The sequence below is a fragment of the Scophthalmus maximus genome, chromosome 2 (assembly GCF_022379125.1).
Source record: "Scophthalmus maximus strain ysfricsl-2021 chromosome 2, ASM2237912v1, whole genome shotgun sequence".
Lineage (NCBI taxonomy): Eukaryota > Metazoa > Chordata > Actinopteri > Pleuronectiformes > Scophthalmidae > Scophthalmus > Scophthalmus maximus.
The window spans coordinates 3938381-3954386 of record NC_061516.1 but is presented as its reverse complement, the minus strand read 5'-3'; the positions used below and the strand labels follow the sequence as shown (position 1 = coordinate 3954386).

The following is a 16006-nucleotide window of genomic DNA, read 5'->3' as shown; positions in this document are numbered from 1 at the left end:
AGCGTCAAATGTTTTACCCTAAAACCATTCATTTTTTGTCCAATGTCTAATATGTGTTTCCATTACATAGCCAGAAACAGGAGGAGAAACATATGATGGAGCCAGTGGTCTAAGCTGCGCAAGGGAAAAATTATAATTGTTTGACGAAGGTAACCACAACGACTGAAGTCAAGATTTTATGCTGAACGAAAGATGTATACACTCCTACGATGCTCTGCCGACAGCTTTTAGGTCCCTAGGATCAGCAACCAGTGTGGATGAAAGTACAACAGCTGTACAGCAGGTACAACAGTCAACAGTCTTCAGGCAGATTACAGCAAGGGAGGAAAGAGTAACTGTATCTTCTGCACACACCTGATCCTTTATGACTCTCAGCTGTGAATAGTGCATGACTTCAAAAGCTACACAGCTCTGCATCACTTTGTCTACACCAGCGCTGGGAACATTTTCCCGATCAATGGACATTTAAGTTTTATGTCATCTTTCGCCAAATTACTACTACACTTACATGACATGCACTTCTGCAATGGAACTGCTTCTCTTTAGCAAAGGAACTGATGTCAGATGGTAATGATGATGCTACTCACAGCTGTTTTTAGCCAAAACAGCTTTCTCAAACAAATCTTCACCTTTGGTAGTGCCATGCATGGCTGACAAAGACAGTTATTCCTTCCACCTGTTAACCTCAGAAGTAATCCCACACTCAAAAATGGCTGGTTGGGAAGACTTGTCATGTCTGTCTGTTCTTATGTCCTTCAAGGGTTTTCAATATCTTGAGCCTTCCGCCTGTGCCTGTCTAGCATCGTCTCTGCCAGAATGTGGTCTGGTGAAAGCAGCTTGTTGGGGACTCAAACTCTGCCGAAGAGCATTAACTTTATCCTAACGCATTGGTCTTTACAACTCATCCAGTTTAGCTGCATGTTTCTTCTTAAAAAATAAATCAGACAAATAATCATTTCAGATTTAATCCCCTTATTGACTATATGACCTAATATTCGAGCACAAATAACGCAAAGGTAAGTAAATTTAAAAAGTAAAACAACTAACTACTAAATGAAAACAACTCTTCATATTTTGAAATTTGCTCAACAAAAATATGAAATTACAGATGTAATGGTTAGAGGCTCTATCCTCTGAATCTGGGTCAAACCCAAGGTTATATGATGTTATTTTATGAAGAAGTGATAGAGCAGATCAACAACAGGATCCAGTGTCTCAACAGCAGCTCCAGTCACATTATACTGTAATACACTGTCTGACATCCTTGGGGTTTATCTAACAATAATATCACTATTGCGTTTGTGTACAGTAATACTGTGTCCAAAGGAAATCTTATCAATAGAGGAGTGCAGTGCCACAGGCCTGGGCGTCCTGCTCTGCTTTTTTCCCTTTTCGTGGAACTAGAGGAGGAACATGTCATATTGAATAAACATTGTCCTATGTTTGCAGGTTGCGACCCATTAGATCAACAAAACATGAATATTCGGGCATGCTTTTTGTTTATGTAAGGTTCAAAGAAATGATCTGAAATCACACACTGAAAGAAATACACAGGCTCCATCTAGGCCGGAGCTTCCCGAGCTCAGAGACAACTATTGAATTGTCCACGAGCAAAAATGAAACATACTGTAACATGATGGGCACGGAGCGTGTAGAGACGTGTCTTTACATCTGGAGTTTAAGCATCGAGTTTTTCAAGTCTGCCACGACTTCGTCGGCCGTTGTCCTCAGCCTGACATGTTCAATGTGAATAATAAACCTGACCTGGCTGGTGGCCACGCACTCCAGGACAGAGCGTGAGAAAAGAGATTACACATAACAGGAGAACGTGTGCTGTCAAAAAGCATTTGCGAAACTCATTTTGACCTCCATACATGTGAAGCAAATATTTTCAGACTTGAGCAAGTTGATCCTGTTGTCCTTAGCTCTTTATTTCCTCCAGGTGATGCATGATTGAATAATCTAATTCCTCTCACATGACATGCCGCAATTAGTTATTGGGGTTGGGGGTGTATGATAAGCAGCATTTTTCGTTTTCTTGTTTTTCCCCCCTTCAGTTTTCAGCTAATAACACATTACTTGCTACACGCGCTCATATGAGGTGCATGGAGATAGATTCATGTTCAGCGACACTTCTCATAAGAATGTGCTCAATGCAACGATGAAAACTAACACAGATGTCACAATGAGCAGCATCACAGTGCCACTGTGACCCCATATCGTTACAGTAGCACAGGGAAGACCCGTCAGTGTGGTATCAGCTATTGTCAGGCAGCGCAGGGTAAAGAAACTCCTTTTTCTATACTTTTTTTTTTTTTTATTAATAATAATAATAATAATAATAATTTAAAAAAAATTCGCTGCTGTGCCACTGGATGGACTGGGATATAACGTCACGCACATGGGTGAAAACAGGCTTTGGATATTGTGTTATTCACGTTATCAGCACTCAAACACCCCCCCCCCCCCAACCGACCCCTGCTGCCCTCCTTGGAGAAAGACAACTCAAATCCGACCAGTGAACGCATCATATTCAAAGAAGGAAACAAACGACCGAAGTTCTGAACCGATCGCCGGAGTCCGTCTCACGGGCGCGTGCAACGCTTTTTTTTTTACGGTTTACCTGTGAACGCATCAGCATTTTTTTTTTTTTTTTTTTTTTTTTTTGTCCAGCGCCCATGACTCGACCGATGCGGCGGCGGACGCGCAGCGGGCTTAAATGAACCGCGTCGCTCTCCCGCCGGCTCTGCAGAAACTTCCAGCCGCGGGTCGTTTTTCCAGCCACCGGCCATTACCTGGCGTCGCCGCTCCCTCCTCCTCTCGGCTCGCCTCTCCGCACTCGATGCGATGCGCCCGGGAACTCACTCCCTCACTCCCTCACTCTAGAGAGAGAGAGAGCCGATTGTCACGACCTCCCCTCGCGTCGTCTTCTTCTACTCGTGCCACCCGACACTTGCGGCGGCCCTTTCTTCCGCACTGCCACCGCGTCTCCGCTTCCGCGCTCTCCGCGCCGGGCCAGGGAGGGAGTCGGCCGCCGGGAGAGTGTTCGCAGGTGTCGCCGGAGTCGTGCCCCCCCCCCCGCCTCTCGTCCAGCCCCCCTCGCACACATGCACACGCCGGCCCGCCTCGTCACAGCGTGTGTGATCTCATCCGTGCGAGTTCATGAAGGCACATGTTACGGTTATGTTATGAATTTGCCACGCAGGCCATGGTCGGCAATAAACTGGCCAGTTGTCTGATTGTCTGTTTCGTCCAATCAGAGGGAGTGATGTCACTTTCGATCATGTCAGAGGTCGTTTGACTTTATTTCCGCGCGCGCGCGCGCGCTCGCGTGTGTGTGAATAAATGTGTAGCCTGTTACCTAATACTTCAATTTCAGTCCTTTCATTTCTACTCCACTACTTTTACTTTGCAGCTTCAGTTGAGATCTGTTCAACGACTAATCATAGTGGATTATGAATTAAACAGTGTCAAGCATCAACAGTAGACATATGTGTATAATAATGATCTGCCTTATGTTGTGATGCTTCAAGTACATTGTGCTGATACGACTTTGGTAGCCTGCTCGAGTAAAACAGATTGCATGTACTACTTCAATTTGTAATAGAGTATTTTGCACACTGTAACTACTTCCATCACTGTATTTAGAGAGATACTATACAGAGACAGTATAAACATAGCTAATACATCCCTCACTGTGCTGTACTGTGTGTATTAGGTACTTTTATGCCACTGTCTTTTTTCCCCCTGTTTGAGGTCTTGCCACAGAAAATAGCCTGAGAACAAAACATTGACTTTTAGTAAATGCTGAATCCTACATTTCCTTCCCATTTCTTTTGTAACACTGGAGATAGTCCTGATGCTTAATTTATCAAACTTTGGAACGCTCCTTCATGACTCTTCTCAACTTAGCCTATATACACTTACAGTTTACTGCAGTGTTACCATAGTTGTTGTTTTTCACAATAGTGTGTAAACAGTCAAGTTTAACTGACTTGCGCATTCAGGGGGAGGGGGGGCGGGGGCAGTGTTGTTTTATAGCAGTGTTAAGTTTAGGACTTTCCCAATGTTCCCTTGCTGGATGAAAATCTTCCATCTCTCAGTTGGATTGTAACTATAATCAGACACAGAAGACACAGACATGTGACATTAACAGGAAGCGGGAGGACGACTTTCCCACCCTTCCTGCCGCCAGTCTTATGCCACTGACTGATAATGAACAACAGATTAAAAGTCTTAAATTATGTCAGCGCTGACAGGCTACAATACTACTGGAATTTAACACAGTCAGCAATCTGGGTTAATTCAACAGTTTGCACCCGGACAGTGTTGTCTTGCTTGATTGGGGAGATGAGAGGTTTATGGGTCATTTGGGTGACGGAAAAAAATCCGCAAATCCTGCCAGAACTGCAATTTGGCACCTATGAGAGTGTGGTGCCATCTGTTGGCACAAGTATAGGAGTAAGTACAAAGTGAGTGAATTCACAGTCCTGCCATCTTGTGGAGGTTTTCCATACAACATACCCCATGGTTAATTTTTACTCTCATATTTGTTTGTTTTAGTATTCTTTAAATTATATGCCAATGTGATAAAAGGTAAGATATAAGGAATCGGGTGTATTTTCTAATTTTGTTCTCAGTGCATGTGAACCGGGCGTCCTGTAGAAGGCGAGAGCAGCACACTGTGGACTAGGGTCAGGGTTACATACTGTCACAGTACAGTACAGTACAGACTTAATACTGTCAAAAGAAGACAGCCAAGATCGGAGTTGCATGTGATGTTTGCAACTCAAGGCGACTGACACGGAAGCTTTTTAATCCCAAAACCCACTGGTGTCATCAGAACAGCGTGATGGAAGGGCAATGACCTTTCACCTCTTTATTAGAGACTCAGAAAACAAAAACAAAACTACAACCTGCCTAAAAAGAGGCACAGGGACAAAAATCCCTGTGTCTTTTCCATAGTGTCTGGCAGTGTGATGAAGAGCCAAACAGCAGGGAACAAAGACGCAAGTCCTACAGGATGCACAAAAGCCTGCTGCCAAGAAAACAGAAGTTTCTTAATCTCAGCACAGCCATCATCAAACATATACTCCATACACAGTCCAAGAATAACAGGTTATGAATTGCTGTGGTCAGTTTTACCGGGGTATATTTACCCTCACTCTTTGAATTGAATTTGAAAGGGTTGATTATTGCGACACAACCCTCACACTAACAAATGGTGTGAATTATTGTCTTTGCTTTCTTTGTTTTTCTCTTCACAAAATTGCCCAATTTTATGAAATAATTGATAAGTCATGAAAGTTACTCAACCACACTTGTTTTATACACCACATGATGTGAGGAAAAAGGTATCAACGTATTGTAAACATAACTGGAGCATCACACAGAAAAGAGTTCACAGGCTTATTAAAATTATATTTCTAATATAATCATACAGACAGCCAAAAGTAAAACATTTTTTTTAACATTTTATTTAATAAAGGGGAATTAGATAAATACTAAAGGGACTTCAACACTGTTTGTCCTGTAAAGTCTCATCACATTCACTCTACCACTATAAATGGAAATATTTAGTTCTTGATACTGTAGAAAAACCTTACAGTATGTTTGATAGTCAGTGGTGTATAAAGTGTGTTTTAAAACTACAAAGATAGATGAATGGTGTTCATACCTACGGCGGCATTACAATAAATTTTAAGATTAATTATTTGTAAATAAATAAAAAAGAGAATCTGTGTATATATATATATATATATATATATATATATATATATATATATATATATATATATATATATATATACATATATATATATATTTTTTAAATACAGCCAGGCTCCGGAACTTAAAACTAAAAACAATGGGGAGGTTAATAGAGGATGCACTCCTTTGTAGACGTGACCACGTGCGCATGCGCAAATTTAGACAAACGTCAACAACCGAAGGGAAAGGCACAAGTGCATGAAGATATGAGAGAAAAGCAATGTCTTGCCGAGTGAGATATGTTTTCATTTCAGAAAAAAATGGCTTTTGAAGACGTTTACGCGTTATGGGTTTTCTGGTGAAATTTCTTCTTCGGTTAGTAACTGTCACTTACGGAAGGTTACGATAGCGATAGCTAGCATGCTAACTGATAGCTAACAGGCGAGCGTTGGGTATTTTACCAGTATGTCTTCTTGTGTTCAGCCAGAGTTCAGTAATGTAAGGAGATGTTAGTGTGAAATGAGACAAGTGGCCGATTGGCTGGTTTATTTATATATTTTTTTCAAATAAACTCTCTACATTTCAGGCGCGCTGTGGCCTCAGTTTAATCTCAGTTTGACAGCTCGGCGAGTGATCAGAGGATGGACAACGCCACCGTGTCCGCCTCGGATGGGACGGGAGAGTGTTCCCTGGTGTCTGAGGAAATGGAGGGGATCTGCGTCATGCCAGACTTAAGTGCCATCAAGACCGAGGGTGCAGTCCCGGATGACGCTGGCACCCAAAATGTGGCCATGGGCATTAAGTTCATCTTGCCCAATCGCTTTGACATGAACGTTTGCTCCAGATTTGTCAAGTCGCTGAACGAGGAAGACAGCAAGAACATCCAGGACCAGGTGAACTCTGATCTGGAGGTGGCCTCTGTTTTATTCAAGGGTAAGGAAGAGGTAGATGTCTGTTAATCTGTCTACAAACTGGGTCATCACGTGAGAATGTCGGATGTAGGTGGCTGAAGCCACTGAGAGCCCACTTCCCACACAATGTTTCCCTGCCTTTCAGCTGAGTGCAATATCCAGACCTCGCCCTCCCCAGGGATACAAGTGCGCCACGTTTACACACCGTCCACCACCAAACATTTCTCCCCCATCAAACAGTCCACCACACTCACCAACAAGCACCGCGGCAACGAGGTTTCATCCACACCTCTTCTGGTGCATTGTGAGTATCATTGTTGTATCAAATTTTCCTTTTTGTTTTTTCTGACGTGAATCTAGTTGACGTCGGTGTTAATAAATACTTGTGCGTATTTCCTCTTAGCTTTGTCCATTCATCAGCTGGCAGCCCAAGGAGAAATGGTGTTTCTGGCCAGCAGGATTGAACAAGGTAGGGAGTCCCCTCAAGTTTAACTTGTCATGGTCATACAGTGGTGAAGTAATCTAAAACAATGCTCATGACACCTTATCAATTATCTCCTCAACAATAAATAAACCAATTTGTCTATAAAATGTTGGGAAATGATGAACATTTTGTGATGGGTATTTACATATCTTGTTTTGTCAGACCAACAATCCCAAAACCAAATGACAATCCTGACATTTAAGAAGCGGGAACTGGAATGTATTTTGAGAGTAATATGATAATATTAATAATAAAAGTAATAATGTAGTTATATGAACAATAACTTTTGATGCCATGTTGATCTTAGAATCATTGCTTTTCTATGGTTCTAGTACTACATGTAGATTAATCTTCAGCTAGACAACAATCTCTATTTAATTTTACATACTTAAATTGTTGTTTAAGTATGTAAAACTTAACATACCCCCCCCCCAACATGCAAAGGATAAGTGGTTATAGATAATAGATTAGTAGATGGTGAGGTATGTAGTGACCAAGTTTTTGTGTAATCCATGCGTCTTATCAATAGAGACTGTGATCAATCTCCAAGACGAGGAAGGCTTTACGCCCCTGATGTGGGCAGCTGCACATGGACAAATCGCTGTTGTTGAGTTTCTGCTCCAGAATGTATGGAAAAATAAACTTCTTGTGTTATTCAGATTGCATGATTTTATTACATCTTAGTGTGCCTTCTGTATTTTAAGCTGGTTGTCATTCTTCACTGTAGGCTGCTGACCCCAACCTCTTGGCCAAAGGGAGGGAAAGCGCATTGTCCTTGGCCTGCAGTAAGGGATACACTGATATTGTGAAGATGCTCATCGACTGTGGTGTTGATGTCAACGAATATGACTGGGTACGAATCCTTTTATTTAATCATCACTGGACCTGGTTAAGAATAATATGACAATGAAACATTATGTATGTGGACATTTAATATGGGTGTCAAATGAAGGCCTGTGTTCAGTCTGTGTGGCTTGTTGTGACGTTGCCTCTGTGGGTTTCAGAATGGAGGAGCCCCTCTGCTGTACGCTGTCCACGGGAACCATGTGCGCTGTGTTGAAATCTTGTTAGGTGAGGACAAATCTTTTTCCTGGAAGAAACACCTCTCGACAGAAATATCTGTCCGTACTAATATTTCTCATGGAATATATATAACAGCGTTTTGTTTAGGACGTTTTGTGTCAAACATGACCAAGAACAATAATTATGTTGATGATATATTTTTATGTGTTCCAGAAAGCGGTGCTGATCCTACCATAGAGTCAGATTCTGGATTCAATGCAATGGACATGGCCGTGGCTATGGGACACCGGAATGGTATGTTAAAAAAAAATAAAGAAATTAAACAATGGTCTTAGCATGAAATACATGAAGTAACACTGGCTGAGAAACTCATGCTTGTTTCATGTGGACTCAAAAATTCTCCTCTTCTGCTCAACAAACAACAGTGTGATCTTTTAAAGGAAGTAAATGGAGTTTCAGGGTTTCTCTCGTCGTACTTTTCTTAGATCTTAGCAGAGAAGTAGGTTATTGACAATGCTACGACTTCAAAAAGAGTAAAAGTTGCAGCTAACATAAACACAAGACAACATTCCCTTTTCTTCCTCCTCTGGGAGTGAAGGACAGCCACCTCAGAAAGCAAAAGGTATTCTTCACTTAGAAATAACACACAATAAATGACTGTATGTTTCTGTTTAGTTCAACAGGTGATGGAGGCGCACTTACTGAAGTTACTGATGGGAATCAGAGAATGAACTGTGAAACTCGAGGAAAACAACACTCAAGGGACATTACTTGTCTCCGGACAATCATGTAGCCAACAGGAATACTTTGTTCCATTAAAAGATGTTTCAACAGCATTATTTTTTTCGGGCATGGTGCGCATAACGGTTTGTGCTGTGTGAATTTAAATTTTTTCTCTGTGTACTGTTTTACTTACATTTTTCACAAAGAATGTGGAGTAGCACATTTTTATCAGGGTACACTGACATGTCAGAAAACAAAAATGTAAAGTTCACAACCCAGCATGCACTGCACTTCTGTAATTTGCTGCTTAATTAGCAGTGCAGTTATTTTTTGCTCTCCAACTAAGCATGGTGGCACTGTTTTGACCTCATGATAATGGATATTACATTAACTTACTAACCATAATAATGAACAGTTTTCAATAGTAACATAATTTTACTGTTGATTTGGCCCATGTTGATTCTGTCTGCTTTTCATATGGTGAATATTTCAGACTCACTTGTCCTTCCTGAAGAATGGAGTGGACTGCAACGCCGTTTACTATAACGCACAGGGCAGACTGTGCTTTTATGCTGCTGCCGCGCTGTTAAATTAACTCTGAATGTCTTTGTGTCATTTGTACTTGGTTTATTTATTTCAATAATTGAAACATTGTGTTGTGCTGTGATAAGATCATCATAATGATGTAAATGTCTTTGTCTGTATAACTCTCACACCTCATGGTCGCGTGGTTGTTGTGGTGCTGTTTGCCACCTTATGACGGTGCTTTTGTTTTATACCATGACTTGTACTCACCTCAGAATCAGCCATCGCTCTGTTGCAGATATTTATGGAAAAATGGTCAAAGTTTGGATCACTGAATTGAAGCAGTTATTTAATTAAAATGCCCTTTTAAATCAACATACGACAAACTCACGGTGAAAACACTTATTTACTAGCTGTGGAATAATGTAGATAGCAGGGATCTAATCACTATCCTTAAACAACAGTGGAATAAAGTGTCTACTTGAGAGCTTACATTAATCTTTAGAATCATTGGGAAATGTTTTTTCCCCGCTTTTCACAATAATATGTATTTCTGAAACATGTAATTCTAGCAGTTCATTTCAAATATTATTTGAAATAATATATTATTTATCATATTTTTTTCCTAAAGTCTCTAGAAATTGAAGCAGCAGCTCTGGTCAGTTGGTCATTGTTGAAGAGTGGCCTTATGAATGAAGCCTGAAAGGAAAAGCTGCTGAAATTAAACAGAAATCACCCTCAAAAGATTTAGTGACTTACCATTGACTAAGCTTAAAGTATAGCACTGTTCTAAGATAAACTCAATGCTGATGGTAGCCAGGTACATTCCCCGTGTTCCTTATCTTAATTCAACATGTTAGTATGCTTACGCTGGCTAGTTAACACAAAACACAACATACATCTGTTTGATAGACTGCTGAGGGGGTTTTAGGTTTTGCAGTTTTGGTGTGCCCATAAAATGCATGAGCCCAGTTCATTATTACAGGTCATCCTGAGAGGTACATGAATGTGTGTACAAAATGATGTGGCAATCCATCAAATGGCAACATTACGGTGGAACCAGAGGGACAGGAGAGTGCCACTAAGGTCAGGATTCATTCTCATGGGACAGTGAATGTAGGTAGATATAAAAATATAAACAGGTTGGGTCTAATCATTATATTACATCTGATGATGCAGTTGTGACAGAAGCAGTGAGAAGGAAAAATAGTTGCCATTTTTTCTATTCTATTCCACTACTTTTTCTTTAAATGCTCCTTTGACAAAACCGTGAATTGAGGTAAACAAATGTACCAAAGATGAACCTGCACACTTGCAGTGTGCCGACCAATCTACAGCGACGCAACTCCAGCGCTTTGGCTGTGAAAGTTGTACTCGAGGGGGGAAAGAACTGCAACTGTTGCTATTTATTGACAGTAGCAAAGGTTTATTCCACATACGGTGGTTTTAGTGAGGCCACAAAGAAATTAAGGTTCAGTAACATGGAGGAAACAGATGTACAGCAGGAGCCTGAAACACCACATTTTATACACAATCTCTCACTCTAACTGGACCACAGAGCACAACAAGCATGTGGAGAGTCTGGTGGCAATGAGTAGGTGGAATGAGCACTAAAATACCTCACACTTAAATACTGCTACCCCAGTTTTTAATACTTCAGAGTATGATTCCAGATAATCACTCAAAAAATGATTTACTTAAACAGCATCTAAGTTATTTGTTCAGGTGCACGTATTACAGAATGCTCACAGCCAAACGTTGACAGATTAAACATCTTCTTAGGTACTTTATTCACTTTCCACCTCTCAAAATAGACATTAAAACATCTTGTGCCCACATGGTCCCGTCAAGTTTTGACACTCCGGGGAGTCCCATTTCCTCTAGTTAGCCTCATCCTTGGATGCTTCATCAAAATTCTCCACCAGATCTGAAACAACAGAAGATATGGCTGTAAATTGACTGAAGGCATATTCCATCTGCACAAATGACTCTCAGAGGTGCCGGAGACCAATTCAGGAAAAGTGCGTTTATCTGAAACGTGACACTGGGTGCAATGTATTCCCACTGCTTTGCATATCTTTCCCACTACTATGTAGACTGCAATGTGCTCAGCATGTGAGGCCCTCAAACCTGCCAAAAGCAGCTGTAACAATTATGGTGAAACGCATCAAAAACGTTGGCTTAAATTACTCCATGAAATGTAAGAAATCTTCTTCTCCAAGTTTGGTCTCAAAGGGTCGAGGGTTAAAATGGAAACAATTCAACTGGTCTGAATAAACACGCACCTTCAGTGGGAGAACAAAAAGGAAACCTAACTCAAAAACAGCACAATGGCTTTTAACCCCTTCGCACATCAGGCTTCGAATGCTCCTATTGCTGAATACATGTGTAATCGTTTGTTACATTAGTGAGATCTGTGGTCAAAGAGAGAGAAGTCCTGGGAAAAGCTAAGATTATTTTAATTGAAACCTCATGTGTTTGGTAGAAAAACAAACTGAATCTTAAGATATTATAAACAATGAGCACAACTTTCAAACACAAAACACTGCATTGCACTATTGTCTCCGGTAACTGATGAATACCCTTAGTATGTATCCTGCCACAGTTTTTAGACTAAGAGAAAAAAAATATGCTGCAATAACGTGTGAAAGATTATTACCAAATCAGAGTAAGAAAACCTGATTTTACTGGAGAAACATGGAAGTAATTTAATTTGGAATGGCGGGACAGACTTCAGTGCATGGACATCTGAACGTAACACAAAGTGAGACATGTTCACACTTACCTGGAACATCATCGTCTTCTTCCTCTACTGTTGCAATTGGCGCTTTTCCATCTGCAGCTGTGGGAGCAGAAAAGTTCAGTGTGTTACATGGGTCTCGCTGCCAGAAACAATCAGGCTCAAGTCCCGAGGGCAAGACTCAAATCTCTGATCAAGTCTGACCTAACAGAAAAACATAAATTTAGAGTAGGACCGGCGGAGGCCAGCGTGTCCATATCAGGGATTCTCTGAGCCTTTTCAACACTGGATGGATGCTACACAAAATTCAACATATTAAATGATTTAGTATTATCGGTGACTGACCCTGTTTGGGCAGGGCCTCTGCAAGTCTCCTGAGGCTCGTCAGGCTGTCTGCTCCCAGCTGGTTCAGGATGCCCGGCAGCATCTCGGTCAGCTGCTTGGTCTCAGCGTGGCCGGTGATGGTGAAGGTGTTGGCCGCGAGGGACGCCTGCACTTTGGGATTGTTGAAATGGATGACTGTCCCTTGATTTGTGAACATGTTAACCTGTTAACAGATCAAAAACATAAACACGTCAGTGAAACACATTCACAGTCAGAGTGGGACAAGACTTGAGAAGAAGGTTTATGACTACCTCTTCAATACCGGAGATGTTGTTGACACCAAGTTTCTTTAGGGAGAACTGGAGCTTCTTGTCATCTGCGGTTGCTGTTCTGTGCACAACCTTCTTCTTTCTGCGAGCGCTACCCTATAGAGACATTCATAAAAACAAGTTTGTTTAAATCCCTAGATCTTAATGATCTATTAATGCACCATATTTTGTTTCTAATAAAACACGTGTTCTGGATAAGATACTTTTTTGGCCAGAAGTCAGCTGTTTGTTCTGTTTGTAATCTATTTATTACAGTTTGCTCTTTGGCCCACAGTACGCTGTGGACAAAATGTGTTGCAATGCTATGAAGCAAAACTATAGATGAAATTTCTGGTCGTCATAGAAACAAGCTAGAAACTTCTTCAAGGCTTAAGTTGTACATAGCTGCACTGCATGAGCTCAAACTCTTATGCCAGAAGATTAATACTTTTAGACGTTCTCATAGTCCTGCGCAGCATCTTAAAGTCTGATTCACACAGTGGTAAAATATCTGTTGTCAGTTAGAACATTTAATTTCTCCAGCTTTTTATTTAAGTTCAATCGGTATAAACTCATTTCGGCTCCCATGTTAGGGTCTTAAAGTATAAAGAAATAATAGAGAATGAGAGCTTTGTGGACCATTGAAGATTTTCTCGTCACCTCTAATAATGGTGTTGTTTTTTTATTACCTTTCCGCCGATGCGGACTTGTGCCTGTAGTTTAGCAAGTTTTTCTTGATTCATAATTGCTTCTTTCATCTGAAAAAATAAAAAATAAAAACTTTATATATGATTATGTTAGCATCACAAGCAAAGATGATATTCATACTGAAAATCCCAAGGTTTCCACACGACCTTTGCACCTCTGTGACCTGCACCCATTCATTCATGAGGGCTCTGATCTCAATGAGCACCAACTGTGCGGTTCCAAAAAGACAAAACAGCAAGAAGACATGTAAAGTATGTGAAGGATTATAGAAAAAGACAGACAGAAGGTGAACGTGACTGAAGAGCGTGTTCCCACCCTTCTGACAACATGAATGAAGGGAACAAGCACACACAGTGTCACAGACATGTGACATCCCTCAGCAACCACTCTAGTATTGCAGGACAGCAACACGCGCCCTGACACGTATGGATTTATGTACCGTTTTGTTTTTTGTGATGCAAAAAGATTCTTGGAAAAACCTTAATGTCACACAGACACAGTTTCTGAGATTTCCACACAATCTATGAACTTTTGGCTCAGTCAAGCCATGAAGCCGTGGAAAATATAAGATTTGCACACTTTACCAATAACCATTTAATCACCGTTTTTTTTAACCGTTATATTGCATAGTTAAGAGTAATTCATGAAATTTGTATTTCTGTTTGGATCCATGAAGGAATTTAGGATTTACAGTTTTTTTCCCCCGTGTACTTGTATCAAATGCACTATTTGTGTTTATGTCTGCCTTCCTTGGAAGTTCTAATGGCTCAATTGGATACATTTTCCTCTCTATTTGATGTAGTTTGAACATGGTCTGACATATAAGTAACAAGACCATATTATTGAGTTATGTATTAACTTGCCAGGCTAAAGACTTAAGTCTCAGGTCATAACTATTTTTACGCCGGATTAATACAGGAAGTTGAAGAAAAACTTTGAATCCTGGGAACTACGTGACTTCATCGTTAAGATATAACTACCAGCTCACAAATATGGACATTTAGACCACGTTGTCATTGTGTAACTCGGCTCTCACCACACAAGGGCTTAATGTCACCGTGGGGAATTGACATGCAACATATCCTACTGACATGCAACATATCCTAATGAGATGCAACATATCCTACTGACATGACATGCAACATATCCTACTGACATGCAACATATCCTACTGACATGCAACATGACGTGCAACATATCTTAATGACATGCAACATGACATGCAGCATATCCTACTGACATGCAACATATCCTAATGACATGCAACATGTCCTACTGACATGCAAAATATCCTACAGACATGCAACATGTCCTACTGACATGCAAAATATCCTACAGACATGCAAAATATCCTACAGACATGCAACATGTCCTACAGACATGCAAAATATCCTACAGACATGCAAAATATCCTACAGACATGCAACATGTCCTACTGACATGCAACATATCCTACTGACATGCAACATATCCTACAGACATGCAACATGTCCTACTGACATACTGACATGCAACATATCCTACAGACATGCAACATGTCCTACTGACATACTGACATGCAACATATCCTACAGACATGCAACATGTCCTACTGACATGCACGGTGCAACCAAATTTGGGTAAATCCAAGTCGAACGATGCACACATGTAAACACGCGCAGAAAAGCAAAGGCTTCAGTGTGGGTGTGCCACTAGAGCATATTGAAAAGTTGTAAGAGGATTTCAGGAGGAGCAAGCAAGTAGCTGTCAGCGCCACAGCAAGTTGAATTAGCTCAAAGCTAACGGTTTCACGCATACGTCTTGTGTTGTGGACAACAGGCGAAGGCAGCTGGACAACAAAGAGCAGCGGCAGGCCAAACTTAGCAGAGCAAACGCACCGCAGCTAACGTCGGGGGTGGGGGCTGGCTTAGGCTAATGTTGGCTGACTAACTGAACCAGCCACTGCGCCGAAACAAGGTGTGGTTATTAGCTTTTGTGTGCTCGAACTTGCGGGCTAACTGGAGATAGCATCTAAGCTAACTGGCAGACAGTGGAGCGGACGGCCTGTCACCCGCGGCCACACACAGCGGCCAGCGGGATTAGCTTCAAAAAACCCCGGCAGACCCTCCGCCATCTAGTCAGAAAGGGCTTTCGTTTACCTTTTACCGTCGGTTCGGGGGGAAACAGTGCAGGGAAGAAGGTATTTAAAGCTCCTCACTGACCTGTAAACTAACAGCAGACACATGCGGGGAGCAAGATGGAAGCGCGAGAGGAGGAAGGAAGTGACGTGCGAAGGAAAGGGCAGTCCAGCTCGTGGGTCTTCCCTGCCCTGAGTTTAGCGTCGCAGGCAACGCGTTCGCCTCCCTTATCAGCCCTCACGCGTTAATATATAGAGGTTCAGTTTAACATGGACATTTTGAGCTTCCCCAGAAGCATGCGGCATGCAGTGTTTTAAATCTATATTGCATATTTTGTATTATGATTATTGTTAATTTGAATACTGTGATCACTTATAAAGCCTATTTTCTGGGCTTCAGCTGATTTCACACCAACCCCTATGAATGGACTATGT

At 41.3% G+C, this 16006-nt stretch overlaps 3 protein-coding genes across 9 annotated transcripts in view; 1 reads left to right on the top strand and 2 right to left on the bottom strand.

Annotated features, from left to right (window-relative positions):
• Positions 1–3211, bottom strand: part of arhgef28a (Rho guanine nucleotide exchange factor (GEF) 28a) — a 42426-nt gene extending 39215 nt beyond the window's left edge. For 3 of the 5 annotated variants that reach the window (XM_035625894.2, XM_035625898.2, XM_035625897.2), the window contains exon 1: positions 1628–2447. In XM_035625894.2, the coding sequence (XP_035481787.2) occupies positions 1628–1635 (8 nt within the window). In that variant the 5' untranslated portion in view covers positions 1636–2447. Of the gene's footprint in view, positions 1–1627; positions 2448–2795 lie in introns of those variants that run through there. The other 2 variants (XM_035625895.2, XM_035625899.2) reach the window with 2 other exon arrangements.
• Positions 3212–5890: 2679 nt separating this feature from the next.
• Positions 5891–9750, top strand: ankra2 (ankyrin repeat, family A (RFXANK-like), 2). 2 transcript variants are annotated; one of them, XM_035625911.2, is made up of 9 exons: positions 5891–6001; positions 6296–6642; positions 6766–6924; positions 7024–7089; positions 7634–7731; positions 7832–7957; positions 8109–8175; positions 8341–8421; positions 8803–9750. In XM_035625911.2, exons 2-9 carry the CDS (start codon positions 6351–6353, stop codon positions 8856–8858), a joined length of 945 nt encoding a protein of 314 aa, XP_035481804.1. In that variant the 5' UTR covers positions 5891–6001; positions 6296–6350; the 3' UTR covers positions 8859–9750. The 2 variants fall into 2 exon arrangements, with proteins under 2 accessions (XP_035481804.1, XP_035481805.1); XM_035625912.2 differs by having other exon boundaries at positions 5919–6084.
• Positions 9751–10778: 1028 nt separating this feature from the next.
• Positions 10779–15787, bottom strand: btf3 (basic transcription factor 3). 2 transcript variants are annotated; one of them, XM_035625914.2, is made up of 6 exons: positions 15657–15787; positions 13437–13505; positions 12751–12864; positions 12461–12662; positions 12161–12217; positions 10779–11302 (listed from the first exon to the last, which is right to left on the bottom strand). In XM_035625914.2, the coding sequence occupies exons 2-6, from the start codon at positions 13503–13505 to the stop codon at positions 11256–11258; spliced, it is 489 nt and encodes a 162-aa protein (XP_035481807.1). In that variant the 5' UTR covers positions 15657–15787; the 3' UTR covers positions 10779–11255. The 2 variants fall into 2 exon arrangements, with proteins under 2 accessions (XP_035481807.1, XP_035481806.1); XM_035625913.2 differs by having other exon boundaries at positions 15594–15732.
• Positions 15788–16006: the final 219 nt, after the last annotated feature.